Source organism: Ostrinia furnacalis, unplaced genomic scaffold, assembly GCF_004193835.3.
Source record: "Ostrinia furnacalis isolate ACB-3 unplaced genomic scaffold, ASM419383v2 OfSCF4102, whole genome shotgun sequence".
NCBI classification, from domain to species: Eukaryota; Metazoa; Arthropoda; class Insecta; order Lepidoptera; family Crambidae; genus Ostrinia; species Ostrinia furnacalis.
Genome location: NW_021134341.1, coordinates 853,658 through 869,194, shown reverse-complemented (window position 1 = coordinate 869,194; position 15,537 = coordinate 853,658). Strand labels below are relative to the sequence as shown.

Genomic DNA, 15,537 nt, shown 5'->3' with positions numbered 1-15,537 from the left:
TTGTACTATAGTGGTGAATACGATATACGACTCATATTGCATTGGGTTAAATAAACAAACAATTTTGTGAATAAAAATAGAATAATAATATGATAACCTAATTACTAATTAAAAATACATTTTATTTTATTCGCTATCATCGTCAGGTTCAGTAACTCTACCAGTTGCGTATGTGTTTCCTTGACTAAATACATATACCTAATTTATATTAATAAAGAGGTTTTTAAAAACATACCCCTTTTTTTATGGCGCAGTCGGGTAAAAAGGGACACGTTTGAGACTAGATCGCGCAGTGTAAAAAATCCAAGGATATTTTAAACCAATCCTAATAAAGGGTGTAAAGATTCAAGATCAAAAACTGCTACTTTTGGTTACTGACCCATAAGTCAGTAACCAAAAGTAACAGTTTTTGATCTGCCGCCACTGGGTTTAGAGATATTTGAACCTCTGGGGCAAGGCTCATTATAATTTATGCGCCATCATGTCCGCCCCCGCGAGTTTGTGAGTGTTGGGAGAAGTGAATACCTAAATGATTAAATTGCCTTTTGGGATATCGTATGTGGCAGATGAAGGCCAGGTAAGAGGCTTTAGTAAATACAAGGAGTAGGCGTATGTTATGTGTAGGCTGTATGTGATGGGATGGGTGAATCCAATCTTACTAATAAGCATACAATATTTTAGCTTAATTACTTGAAGGGGTTCGTGATTTGTTAAAGACAAATCACCAATAAAAACGGTTGATAAGAAAAAAACATACCACACAAAGCAATGATGCGCTTTTGTAAAGCTTACTTATTATAAAAATGTTGCACGCAATGGATAAAATTGTAACATTTTTATGTTCTTGCGGAAAAGAAGTTCAAAGATTTCAAAGTGACCCATCTCAAAAATCCATAATTTTGAACACTTACTTACATCTTTAGGGACGATGAATCGCAACTTTACGTTGAAACTTTTTCTTTTGTTATGGCTTTAAATGTGTTTTTTTTTTATTTTGGTGCGGTTTTGCCAGCCGAAGCGACAGGTGTGGTGGCTGGAATGCCGGCGGTCAGCCTCCTGCACTGGGTGAGGCACAATCGGTATTATTAGTGGATTGTGATGCACCTGCCTTCTTTGAAGGATGGAGGTAGGGCTAGCCATGCTAAAGATACGCTGTATAATGTCAATGTGCGCACATTAGACAACATTTTTAACATTAATAATTATAGTGAAAAAATCAGTCATCAAACTACTAATAGGTTAAGTTACATAAATACAAAGCAATTATTGAAATAGAGCATATTTAAGGCAATCTGTTTGTATTGACATGTTTTTGTAAATAATCTATATNGCGGTCAACTCCTCAGGTACAAAGATGTACAGAAGCGGCACATGAAAAGATGCAACATTGAGCCCTCTCAGTGGGAAGGTTTGGCAGCACAGCGTCCAGAATGGCGGGAGATTGTGAAGAGGCAAGTCCACGAGTTCGATGTGCAGCGTACGACTGAACTCGACGCGAAGCGCGATGACTTGAAGGCCCGTCCATCTGCCGCCATTCACTATAACTATGTTGGCGGCGTGCTCAGATGCCCTCAATGCGCGAGGGATTTTACCGCGAAAATAGGCTACGTAAGCCATCTTCGGGCACACCAGCGCCGCCAAGACAGCTAGGAGTCGGAGTGGTCGCCATGGCCGAAATCGGTCGGATGGATGGATCATCATCAATTCAATCACAAGTTAAAACTGTTGATAAGAAAAAACATACCAACAAATACATAAATGTCACACGCAATGGAAAAAAAACATTTTTAAAATTATGTTCTCGCGGAAAAGAAGTTCAAAGATTTCAAAGTGACCCATCTCAAAAATCCATAATTTTGAACACTTACATCTTTAGGGACGATGAATCGCAACTTTACGTTGAATTTTTTTCTTTTGTTATGACTTTAAATGTGTTTTTTTTATTTTGGTGCGGTTTTGCCAGCCGACGCGACAGGTGTGGTGGCTGGAATGCCGGCGGTCAGCCTCCTGCACTGGGTGAGGCACAATCGGTATTATTAGTGGATTGTGATGCACCTGCCTTCTTTGAAGGATGGAGGTAGGGCTAGCCATGCTAAAGATACACTGTATAATGTCAATGTGCGCACATTAGACAACATTTTTAACATTAATAATTATAGTGGAAAAATCAGTCATCAAACTACTAATAGGTTAAGTTACATAAATACAAAGCAATTATTGAAATAGAGCATATTAAGGCAATCTGTTTGTATTGACATGTTTTTGTAAATGATTCTGTATAAAATTACATCACTCTGAATTAGATTTCTAACATTAAATAATATTTATCTACGAGCAACTCGACCAATAGCAACCCTACGAATCCTACGATAGCAGGTGCGAGCCGGAACAAGTAAACTGCAAAGTGTTTTTCTCTTGCCTTAAAGAATCATAATCAAGATTGTAAGCGTCCATTAAATGTTTAAATAATGACGCAGTAATGTATAACATGCCACGGAAAATACTAGGCTTTTTATCATGCCATTATTCAGACATGGCTTAGAAATGACATTGAATGGAAAAGGCAATTTTAATGGGAGACTTTTTCAACAAGAATTTATTACTTTTTGGTTGAAACAGCGTGACTTGGGCATTTACTCGTATTTAGGTTAATTTTTAAATTGCTTTTAACTTTGAGAATAATAAAGGTCAGGAGGAGTATTCAAGGGTTTCAATTATGTGTCTATTAAATCACGGCTTTATTTAATTAATGGCTTTCATTTCTTGATAATGAAAGAACTTTATAGGTACGTGTGGGAAGAGTTGTACTACAGAGTAGTTACATAATGATGCCAGTTAAAAGGAATTTGACTAGAAAAGTGTGACAACCTCAGTAATAAGTTGGAGCACAAACAACCTACTCTTGTAAATTGCGGCCAAGCTTGTAAAATTGCGGAAATAGATTCCTGATCCACTTTGACACCGCTGGGCAATCTTGTTAGGGATTTATTGGAATTTCCCGCAACGCCCTAACGATTTGCAAGGGCGAGATTACCGAGATGGACTCGTATGATTTGATTTGGAAAGGGAACTTGAAAATAACTTTGGAACCGCATCGGAATCTTGAGTTTTTTTTTATTTATTTACATACTGCGACTTTGGAGATGTCATTCTAGTTAATTTAATTGAGGTTATTTCGTTATTTATTTAGTAATTTCCATCCATGTATGCTACATAGCTATGCCTGCGAGAATTTAGTTAGTCACATAATTTATAATACCTCATATATCCTGTTATTCTAAACTTCCAAATGTAAAAATACAGAAGACGTAGTTGGTTCTCAATCGATAGCTATGTATGTATTTCCTGTCGAGAGCAATTCACTACCACTGCAAATACTGCAATACCCAAAGGAAGATTTAGGGCGGCAAACAATACCATGCATCAATACATGCATCCGACATCACATCACCCATTGTGTCCGGAAGATGAGGATTTACAAAGACAGGTATTGGCAAACTATTTTGCCAATACCTGTCTTTCACCAAAGATTCGGGCTAAGGTTGAATCGTAACAATGAAGAACACCATATTTTTCATACTTCATTAATTCCATATGAAAACAGAGGTAACTCAATTGTCTCCTAGCTGCTGGTCCGCAATTTTTGTTATGTTTTTCCTTATGGTTCTGTCTTATTTTATTTTTTATTATGTACAGGCGGACATAGAGAAATGAATGAAATAACAAGTAGAGAGACGTCCTTGGATTAAATAGAACTCGTCCAGTGTAAAGGCCTAAATGAACCGCTGTTTAATGTTACGGTTCGCAGAGCACCGTCGTTTCCTGAATAAGCGCGAGAGGTTTGTCCTTAACCTACTGGCCTGGTATCGATTTACACAAAATTCTGGGAGAACACTTTACTTTAGCGCCTGCTGTTTGTCTTGATAAAGTGTTAGTGTTAGACGTTACGACTTTTGTTAAAAACAATAACATCGTCGTGATCTTCTTTGTAGTCTTATGGCAGCAGATCGAATCGATAAATCGAGATGGTAACATAGGTATCTTATATGGTACCTTTGGTTACTGCATCCGAGGATTCTGTAACAACATTGGTTTGGAAGGTAAAATAACATAAACTCCCGGAAGGTAAAATAAGAACACTCAAATACTATAANAAATACTATAATAATGAATAATATAACCACGAGTTCCGAGTAATATGGAAGTTTTCCTGTGATACTCCTAATTCAGTAGCTAACTTAGATTAATGAAGTGCCGGATCCTCGTTTCACGCTTCACACAAACTTTTATCTTTGCGAGCAATAAATAAGGTCACGTACTAACTTAACCAAAACTAATTCGTATGCAGGAAGTATGCTCCAGGCTAGCTCCTAGCAATCTTTGGTGTATAAACTATCGTGTTGCAAAACAGGCCTGTTCGACGCCTTATAAGGAACTCAATCGGAGTTGGAGCTATTGTAACGATCTTTGAATACAATTATGCGTCATGTGAGTTGTCTCTTTTTAACCCTAAGGACACGAACGAGACAGCCACAGATTACGCACGTATGAGGTGGTTTGCAGCTGAATGTAGTCAAGTTCCCTTGACGTCTATTGTCGTACTTAAATTAGTTAGTCTGTGGTTTTGGCGTGGAATTGCCACTTTTAATAAGTTTCGCAGCGTGAATTCCCAACTTTGTTGTAGAGAAAACTTAGTGATTCTTCGTTTGCATCACTAATGAAAACAAACTGCGTATTTTACAATCAAGAGTATTAAACTGTTACTTATAAAAAAACTATCGTGACTTACTTCGCGTGACTTCCACTTACTTACACGGTATAATTAGAACCCGCAGCAGGGTCCTTATTAATTTCGATATTATTTTTAATTTAGAACATGCCATTGCCTGGTTGAATTTAATAAAATACCCACAGGGACCTTTCTGAAGGATTTGAGCAGTATCTTAATTAAGATTTTCTTAGCATCTTTATTCTGGCGAGAAGGACAATAGGATTATGATATCAGTGGCCATTGTACGGATATAAAGCGAGGCCACTAGAGATCCCGTTTTCATTATAATAATGGGAGGATCTGTTCACAATATTCGTGGACATCTCGGAACAAAGGATACAGAGCAGTAATATTTGTTTGGGAATGGTACAATCAAAGTAGCTTTATAATACTACTCATGACAGCGATATCAATGTAAAATGATTAAGAGTCATTTCAAGGTGTACAATAGGAATTAAAATCTAAGTTTTATTTAAGGGAATACCAAGACAAGAGTTCTTGTCCAATGTCTTTGGTATACAAAAATAAGCTTTCGGATCCTGTTGAGAAATTGTATCAGTGTCACTATTGAAAGAAAAGAAACACCCATTAATTAACTCAGAGCAACCTATATATCGTTTCATCGCTGTAACTGTTTAATGAATTTATGCATGTAGAGTAACATGCGGCAATTGAACTCTTGGGTAGAGGATGCAGCATTATTCAAATTCTCATGACGCTTCTATGAGTTTGATTGGATGATTGTCACATGGATCGCGATAATCGTGGGAGGGTGTGGACTGCTTCTGAAAGAATGCAGTGGGGCTGGGCTGACTGCTGACGTCATGACGATTTGAACTGAGCCCGACAGGTCATAAGTGACGAGGGGGCATTGTTTCGATCGGAAAAAAATTTGTAATGTTCGTCACTGGGTTTTCATCGGTCTTGGTGGAATTAACTAATGAATTATTAGTATGACATGTTTTTGAATTTGTTAACGCTAACTGTCAACGATCTTATAGGTACTGTGTACGAAAGTACAGGTTTCCCTCTGGCCACCTCCTTCTCAAAAGTTGAGAAGAACTGTCAGAAAATGAAAGTCGTCATTACAAACTTTTCATTAAAATTAAAAGGCATACATATTTTAGCTGCACTTTACTTAGAGGAGACACCTATTAATTAATCTACTTAGGTATCAAATACGTATATTATCGATATGGTGTTTTTAAAAATAAGGTAGGGCACTGTAGGTGATGAATACTGATGACGTCATCACTTAATAGGAACCGAAAGAAGTAGCGCGTGACTACTGCACACACATTTCGGACTCATAAATAAATATCCGTTTCATTAAAAATATGAGATTAAGAATTTTATTAGCGATGCGCGATAATTAACTATGAGCACGCTACTAATTACACAAAATGATACAAAAATATTTGCGATTATTTCACGAGTGGTTTTTTGCAGAGTAATTAATATCTGAATGACAGACTGATAATGACGTTGATTTCAGAGAGAGCATCTTTAACATTAATAACACTTGATATACGTAAACAATGTATTAAATGTTTTAAAATATCTGTTTGGTTTTGGTTTTTAACGATGTTTTGATCAAAAGTAACATTAAACTTTTAAAATATTAATTAAGTTACAAGATATCCTCATTCAGTATTAATGTGGGTTAATGTTGTTTGTTCTCTCAAGAAGATAAAAAAATCTGGGGTTATTGTTGTAGTCTTGTTTATAATTAGCTTTTTTATTTTTAATTTTAATAAGCAGAACTGGTCAGTTAACCAAGTTATTATGATGACAGTACCCAGTAGCCCAAATGCCCATAAAATAATATCCACGGCGTCCTAGATCAACTTGTTTTGTTAGATCAACACCCGTAAACTACGTCGTAAACGATGAGGTGGTCTTTGTACTGATGAAGGTACAAAGCTAAATAATGTGACATTTATCTAGTTGTAATAGGTGCGATTTTGAAACGAATGTTTAGTTTGACGTGCTGGCGACTACTGTACGACGAACAGACAGGCGTATTGTCGGTTTTGCACCGGATGTGAGGCCAATCTGGTGGAGGAAATATCGACGAATCCTATCGTGGATCGTAGTACCTATCATAGACTTTTTGTTCTGTTTTTCTTCAAAACTATACAAATTAGTGTGCATAAGTTTAAGTATACTTACCTATCTACTATGGCACTCAGATAAAATGCTCAATAACACAAACCTTGGTTTTGTTGCTTCTGAATCTCTCTTTAAATTGTCAATATATTAATAAAATCGAGTATCGAGATTATTAGAATCTGCGTCAAAAAATACTTAAATTATTTGCTTTTTATGGAAAAAGTAGCATTTTGAGTTGTACTACTTTTTATCTGGGTGTGCGATTTCTATATTACCTACAAACACGTCGTTGAAGATGCCTGATTGTGGATGATACCTAACTACAGTAGTACAGAGCATTTTCCTACAAAATTTTCCCAAACTGTTGAATTTTAAAGTACGTTGGCCGGTAATCCGCTGAACACAAGGATAATCCGTATTTTGTCGAGTTACGCACATTATCGGCAACATAAACACCACTGCAGCAGGGCGGCCATGCAGAGACTATAATTAATTTCCTACAGCGACAACCGTATCCCGTATGCGCTAAGATGACGCAGTCATTGATCAAAATCAGCCGTGCGACTGTACTACTACCAAACATTCGACGTTACAAGCCCAAAATTAAATAAATTAACAATAAAGATTAAACAGATTCATGTGAATGCAAAAAAAGCATGTAATTTTTTTGCAATTATTTTCGTGTTTAGAGCTTTTTGATTTGTCAATTATGAAATGAAGCAAAGTACCTAATGAATTACATTAGCAATGTACAACCATTAACTGGTTTAACAGTAATTAACTAGTCCACTGTTTAATTGCTATTATTATCCGTTGAAAATTTGATAACTGAATGGTGAAAGTGGCAATTGCCTCTAATTTACAGAGTAACATGCTATCAAGTTTTTGCATGATGTAAAAACATATTCATTGGTATGATACTGGTGTATCAAAATCATATCTTTATTCATATTACTTCCATGAATCTATTTTAGATATATAATGTTAATTAATAAAAATAATTGATAGTGTTTAGTTTAATTAAAAAGCTTATCTTACCAAATTAAAATTGTAACACTACAATCTATGATGAAATAAAAATTCATTTGTACAATGAAAAATATTTTTGCATCAATTATTTGGTGAACTGTTTAATTAATAGTTATTTTACAGTATGTGATTATAGAGTGAGGATTCATGTGTATGGAAGAATGAAGATCCTTCTGTGGAAATGTTCAAAATGCCACCTGTTGTTAATAGCACCAAAAAAAGGAATTTATCATCTTTTAGTTATTATTTTACAATTGAATAATTTATTCTTACTTCTTTATTAACACATTGTAATGTATATCTATAATATAAAAATGAATCGCAAAATGTGTTGGTAAGCGCATAACTCAACAACGCCTGGACCAATTTTACCAATTCTTTTTTTTTAATGTTTGTTGAAGTCCAAGGATGGTTTTTACAGCGAGAAAAGTTTGAATAATTTCCGGGTAAACCCTGAAAAACTCGAAACTTCACCCCTAAGGGTAAAACGGGGTCCACGCGTACGAAGTCGCGGGCGGCCGCTAGTTGCTTATAAATTATGCTTGATAACACTAATATTGAATGAGTAGGATCGCCAGTAATAACATTATTAATAATTATATTGTTTTAAGGAAAAACTTAAGTAAATTAATATTTTTCAGTTTATTAATAGTATCACATTATGTAATGCTACAAAACAGCAATAGCTTTAGTTATTTCAGAATTTGTGTTAGAAGAAATTTTATTGTTAACAATTTAGAAAAAGTTCATTGAAAAGTACCTAATCACAATCATTTTTAAAAACTTCTGCGTTTTAGCTAGGGCATGTAATATCGGAAGGTTTTCAATTCCGATATCGGATTCCGATATTAGATCTCAATATCGGAATTCCGATATTAATATCGGAATTGAGTTCATGTGCTATAAAATTAATATTTGGTTATATTCGTAAGAATTCTGAATTGTTTACAATAAAATAATGATTTAAATCAAAATCTTTAATTTGGTACAAAACAGCACTTCATAAAATTTAAGTATTTTAAAACCATTTTTACGTTATGGGTATACATTGCATTTGGTTTTTTATATGACAAGATGCAAATGAGCAGACGAATCACCTGATAATGAATGGTTACTGATAATGAGCCTATATGGCCATCATCATCATCATGTCAGCCATAGGACGTCCACTGTTGAACACAGGCTATCCGATGCTGATTTTCACAATGGCCGGTTGGTGGCGGCCTGCATCCAGCGCCTTCCTGCTACCTTTATGAGGTCGTCGGTCCACCTTGTGGTAATGATTCCTACGCTGCGCTTTCCGGTACGTGGCCTCCACTTCAGAACCTTGCTGCCTCATCGTCCGTCTGTTTTGCGTACTAAGGCAGAACCGTTCGAAGACCTTATCACAATGCTCGAAGACCTTAATAGAGTTTCCCAACAGGTAGACCTTCGGATGAATATGGCAAAAACGAAGCTTATGTCGAATGTCCATGTTGCTCCTTACCCAGTTTCGGTTAGGAGCTCAATTCTTGAGATTGTTGATAAGTAAGTATGTTGTTACTTCGATAGTGAGTGTAGTGGAAGTTTATAAATGAAAAGAGTGGACTGTATAAAATTAATTATCTATTCGGTATAAATTCACAAGATTATCGAGACCGTTTAGTGCAAAGTCGTTGAAGAGAGTGCGTCAGGAATGTCTCCTTCGATGTTCACTCGCGAACCCAACATTGCTAGTTCGTTCGCCGAACGCTCGCCGCTCCCTCCGGTCACGCCGCCCGCGGGCTATGTCCGTGAGTAGACAGAGGTAAATCGTCGAATACGAAGCCGAAAGTCTTTAATTAGTGTGTGTTACCAGTGATGATATACGGCTCGAAAACGTGGCCTTTGAATGTAGGGCACAACATGCTATGGCTCTCCATAGCTAGAGAATACAATCCCGACCATGTTTTTCAATCCCGGGATTACGGGATTGTTGATGGGTAATCCCGGGATCCCGGGACTATCCCGGGATCAGCCTTATGTGGGAATTGGGTTCGATAATTGCAAACGTTGTGATAGGGACAAAGACATGCGATTTTTGGTTTTACGAAGGTAATACGATAGAGAATAATACAAAGTAATAAAAACTACCTGTTATAAGGGCATTTTATGGAGAAATTTATAAAATCAAAAAAACTGAAAAATCAAAAAGTATCATTTTTTATTATTAATTGTTTGGCATTTTCTGAGTATTTTATGTATTTTTTTATTATCACCTGTTATTTAGCATTATTACTGTTTTTATTATATTAGGATACTAGCTGTGCCCGCGACTTCGTACGCGTGAAAACCCGTTTTCGCAACATTTTTCATTATTGCTCTGCTCCTATTGATCGTAGCATGATGTTGTATAGCCTATAGCATTCTTCGATAAATGGGCTATCTAACACTGGAAGAATTTTTCAAATCAGACCAGTAGTTCCGGAGATTAGGGCGTTCAAGTAAACAAACAAACAAATAAACAAACTCTTCAGCTTTATAATATTAGTATAGATACCTCTTAGTTTAAAAATTATTACGTTTTCTTTACAATAAGTAATTGGAAGAAAAAAAATCTATAACAAAATAAAAAAATTCTCAGAAATTTTTTGACCTCTTTTTTGTCGACAAAAATAGGTCGTTTCACCTAATTTTATATGTGCACTTTATCGTGACTCACACTGTATAATTTTATGCTAAGGTATAATCCAGGCAAAGTCATAGTCAAGGCGCAACGGATCGTCGAATGCAAAATAGACCTGTTTATATCAATCCCGAAAATACCGGGATTAGCCAAGTACAGTCCCGGGATTTTCGGGATCAGAAAATGGTCGGGATCCCGGGATTCGGGATCCCGGGATTGTATTCTCTATCCATAGCTAACCTTGGTGTTTCTTTACGAGATCTAATCAGAAATGCCCGACGGATTAGCAAGCTGAAGTGGCAATGGGCAGGTACGCAGAACTGACGGTCCATAGTCCAGTAAAATTAATGTTTGAAAGGGAGTTGATATGTCGTTCTTTGTTGACCAAGTACCTATGGCAAATGATAAAATTGATTTAGAACAAGTTAAATTAACCATAAATATAGTAAAGATTTTAAAATATTTGCAGTGGAACAAAAAGTGATGCTGAGAGACATGACAAAATCATTGGTCTTTGCCAATCATGTACTTTAGGCTTTGTGGCAGGTTGTGGCGAGTTTAAACGCCTTGTTTAAAATCTCAATTAAAACTTTTATCTGATTCCGATATTACGATATTGGGTCGCTCAATATCGGAATTGAAATATCGGATCTCGCAGTCCGAGATTCCGATATTACGAGATTCCGAGATTCCGATATTCATGCCCTAGTTTTAGCACAGAATAATAATAAGTACTACGTACAGAAGTTTTACTTCGCGAAGGTATTTAAAAAAAATGTATGCTCNTTAAAAATGATTACAATTAACTTTGTTTATGAACGTTTAAAAATTAAATTACCTTCACGCATGTCCGTATAGCAGAATTAGACGATTAAAGTTAATACTAAAGAATTATCATAGATGGCGCTTAAACGTTATTTTATGACGAACTGCATGCAAACGGTATCCTTCCGTTTGGCCAAATTACTTTTCGCCAAATTTCACTTCGCAAACAACTTATCGCCAAAGTTTCATTTCCCAAATGAACTTTTAGCAACTGTACTTTTCGCAACTAATTCATTTGGTCAAATTATCATTTGGCCAAATTTTACTTGGCAAATGTTTATATAGCAAATGTTTTATGTTGCTAAATATTATATCCCAAAAATTTGTTTGGTCAAATTGACACTTCACATACTTACCCACCGTTACACACAAATCAAAGTATAAGGCACATGATCTTGGTTTTCACAAGAATTTTATGTAAAACATTGCAGAAAATAGTATGGTTGCAAAAAGTAGGTAAGTAAGTATTACAGAAAAAAGTAGGTTAGGTTAGGTTCAGTGCCGGATTAAGCCAGCGCGGGGCCTGTAGCAAATTTCTATCAAGGGGCCCTTGGTTTGCTTTAGGTTCTCAAGTTTAGGCTATTAAATGAAACAAAACTGTTACAAATGAACTTTTCTTGATTTAATGTGGGAAAATTTAGAGATAACACTTTCAATATCAACTTCTTTAAGCAAATCATGCTCTATATTCAACAAAGTAAGATGATTAAGACGTTCTTGTCCCATCGTGTTCTTTGATTCATTTTTAATACGTTTTAATGTTGAAAAAGAACGTTCGCCACTGCAGTTAGTGATCATGAGAGACATGTAAATCTTTCTTTTCTTCTTTTCTTTTTCAGCCAAATGACGTCCACTGCTGGACAAAGGCCTCCCCCAAGGTTTTCCACAATGAACGGTCCTGCGCTGCCCGCATCCAGGCTCTTCCCGCGACCTTTACCAGATCGTCGGTCCACCTAGTAGGAGGCCTGCCCACGCTACGTCTTCCAGCCCGTGGTCGCCACTCGAGAACTTTCCTGCCCCAACGGCCATCGTCTCTACGAGCTATGTGCCCCGCCCACTGCCACTTGATTTTAGCAATTCTGCGAGCTATGTCGGTTACTTTGGTTCTCCTGCGGATCTCCTCATTTCTGATTCGATCACGCAGGGAAGCTCCGAGCATAGCCCGCTCCATCGCCCTTTGGGTGACCTTGAGCCTTCTTATGAGGCCCATAGTAAGCGACCACGTCTCAGATCCGTATACCATCACTGGCAACACGCATTGGTCAAATACTTTCGACTTGAGACACTGCGGTATTTCGGACGTGAGTATATGGCGAAGCTTCCCGAACGCTGCCCATCCGAGTTGGATTCGACGATTGACCTCTTTCTCGAAGTTGGACCTACCTAACTGGACTGTTTGTCCCAGGTATACATAATTGTCAACAACTTCGAGTGTAGAGTCTCCAACCTTCAGAGGAGTGGGTGCAACACGGACATTAGACATGATTTTTGTCTTGTCCATGTTCATTCTGAGGCCCACTTGTTGAGAGGCTCTACTGAGGCCATCGAGCATTGTGCCTAGATCCTCCAAGGTCTCAGCCATGACTACGATATCGTCCGCGAATCGAAGGTGGGTGATGTACTCGCCGTTGATATTTATGCCAAATCCGTTCCAGTCCAGAAGCTTGAAGACATCTTCCAGGGCGGTGGTAAACAGTTTTGGAGATATGACGTCTCCCTGTCTTACCCCTCGCTGCAACTGGATAGGTTTCGAATCCCGATCCTGGAGGCGGACCGACATTGTGGCGTTTTTGTACAAACCCCTCAACACTTCGATATATCGATAGTCAATTTGGCACCTTTGGAGAGACTGTAGCACTGCCCAGGTCTCGACCGAATCGAAGGCTTTCTCATAATCCACAAACGCCAGGCAAAGTGGTTGATTATACTCCTCGGTCTTCTGTATAATCTGCCTTAGCAGTCAAGCAAGTTTGTCAGAAGTTTTGTTGACAAACGTCAGTGATCGGTACTGCGCCGAAGCTATATAGGGCTGACTTCGGTAAAATGATGTGACGTGAGGTGCCAATCTGCAGAAAATGGCGGAGGAAATACATGATTTAGCATGAATTATCATGAATAATATTAACTACTTATTTACCTCTCAGTGTCTTGAGGCAACTTAAAAAAGTACATTCTGTGTTTTTATTATTATTTAGGCAGTTAAATACTGCACAGTATTTAGTACACCATTTTCTTTATTTTTTTCCATCATACACAAGAATACGCGTGCGTGAGTCAATGCTCGCTCGTATGTGAGGCCTTGTCGAATAAAACTCTTGTAGGGGGCAATCGTGCGTGTTTTGTTTTCGATGTAAACTCGCGGAGATGAACAGGCCTGGTTTTAGTGAAAAAGGTGAACCCAAAAATGTTAAATCTTTACTTACTATCTTCAGGAAACATTATCAGTGACATCATGACATGTAATCACTAGCGATAAGAACGTTAATGATAAAAATGGGATCTTATCATCAGGAGGATGCACAAACACACAATAAAAGTTGAGTGGGTGTGAAATATTACTTATCTGATTGTTTAACATTATTTTACTAGCTTTAAGTTGAGCTAAGTATATTATGTATTACGGTTACGAGTACACTTGGAAAAGAACTCATCCTAGAAGTGCTTTCCTAGCATAAATACGCCTATAATAGTCTAATTAATAAATGACTGATAAACTGTCAAGTGTACATAATTCTAAGTGTTATTGGTCATAATTTAAAACATAAACAACAATAAATGATGCATATGTGGTGCACTCAATCCTTATCTCGCTTTGGACGTAAAATTAGAAGAGAGGATATCAGTTTTAAGTGCTTTCCTGTGCTGCCTTGATTGCATATTATTCATTGATAAAATATACCAGAATACTCTATGCAGCTGTATGACTAAAAATTGATTTTTCTACTCTCAACTTTCGCTCGATGAAAAGATAAGGCATGGGCAAGTGATTTCTTCAAATTGGTTGAACGGATATGAAACTGCCAGGCATAATATTTATATTAAATTAACTTACACGTTGTAGTTCCAGCGAGTGGTTGTAGCATCTAAGCAGCTTATCCACCAGTGGTTTCACGGCGCGCCACGCTCGTTCCTGCGATATTCGCGAAGGGTCTGCTATAGCTTCCCGTATCTCTTTCCCAGCTCCTTTGTAACACTGTATCTCTTCTAATATCCGCTCAGAGTCCAGCAGAACCCGCTGTACCTCCTCGTAAACATCGCGCTCTGTATCCGTAGGAGCGGCGTTCTCGAAATCCAGAAAAATATCGTAGCGCGGCGACGAACAACAGTTGGAGTCGTCACGGGACAAAAGACTCAACAATTTTCCCATTGTAACGAATTAATATCACAATTTATTAAAACTTCGACGGTGGTACCCACTGCATTGCCTACAAATAAGTTCTATGAATGAAAACCACTTTGCACTGGTAACAACACAATTTGTTAAATTATTTAGAACAATATTAATGATAAATTCTTCGCTGAAAGATGTAAAAATATGTTTAAAATTATTATACGCCCAAATAAAGCAATAAACCAAGTAACAACTCGCCCTATCTTCTCCACGGCGACGACTCGACTGATCTGTCATTGAAATAGTGAAGTGCTAAGTGAAGTATTTTTATCGATTCTATAATTTATACTCAAGTTGATAGTTCAATGTTGTAAAGGTATCGATTTATTAATGGTACAAAGTAAATTATCAAAAGAATTAATAATAATATATTTTAATTAATACGTTCATAAAATTGATTGGACTGAATAATTACTGTTGTAAATTTAAAGGGATCTAGGAGTATTACAGTTACAACTTAATAACCTACCTACACTTTTATTTTGTATCAATTAATTTAAGTCAGAAAACCAAACAACAGAATAAATTGTTATGATAACATTTCGGACAATATTTTAAAAGTATTTGACAAGATTCTACAAATTCTACAGATTTTGCTGACACTGCAAAATATTTAAAAACTATCGAGTACTAATTTTTAAATCGATTCTCAAATAAATAAAGGTATATCGAACATCACTATTGCAGTCATTAGTGTTACCACAAGTAAAAATATGAACTGCCAGAATAAAGAAAACAATTTAGCGCGTAATATTTTTTGTTTCT

General features: G+C 36.8%; 1 protein-coding gene across 1 annotated transcript in view; it reads right to left on the bottom strand.

Moving 5' to 3' along the window:
• The window catches only part of LOC114358712 (protein FAM49A), a 34,005-nt gene extending 19,008 nt beyond the window's left edge, over window positions 1-14,997 (bottom strand). The window contains exon 1 of the mRNA XM_028312745.1: window positions 14,434-14,997. Within this exon, the coding sequence (XP_028168546.1) occupies window positions 14,434-14,748 (315 nt within the window). The 5' untranslated portion in view covers window positions 14,749-14,997. The remainder of the gene's footprint in view (window positions 1-14,433) is intronic.
• Between the last annotated feature and the right edge of the window lie 540 nt (window positions 14,998-15,537).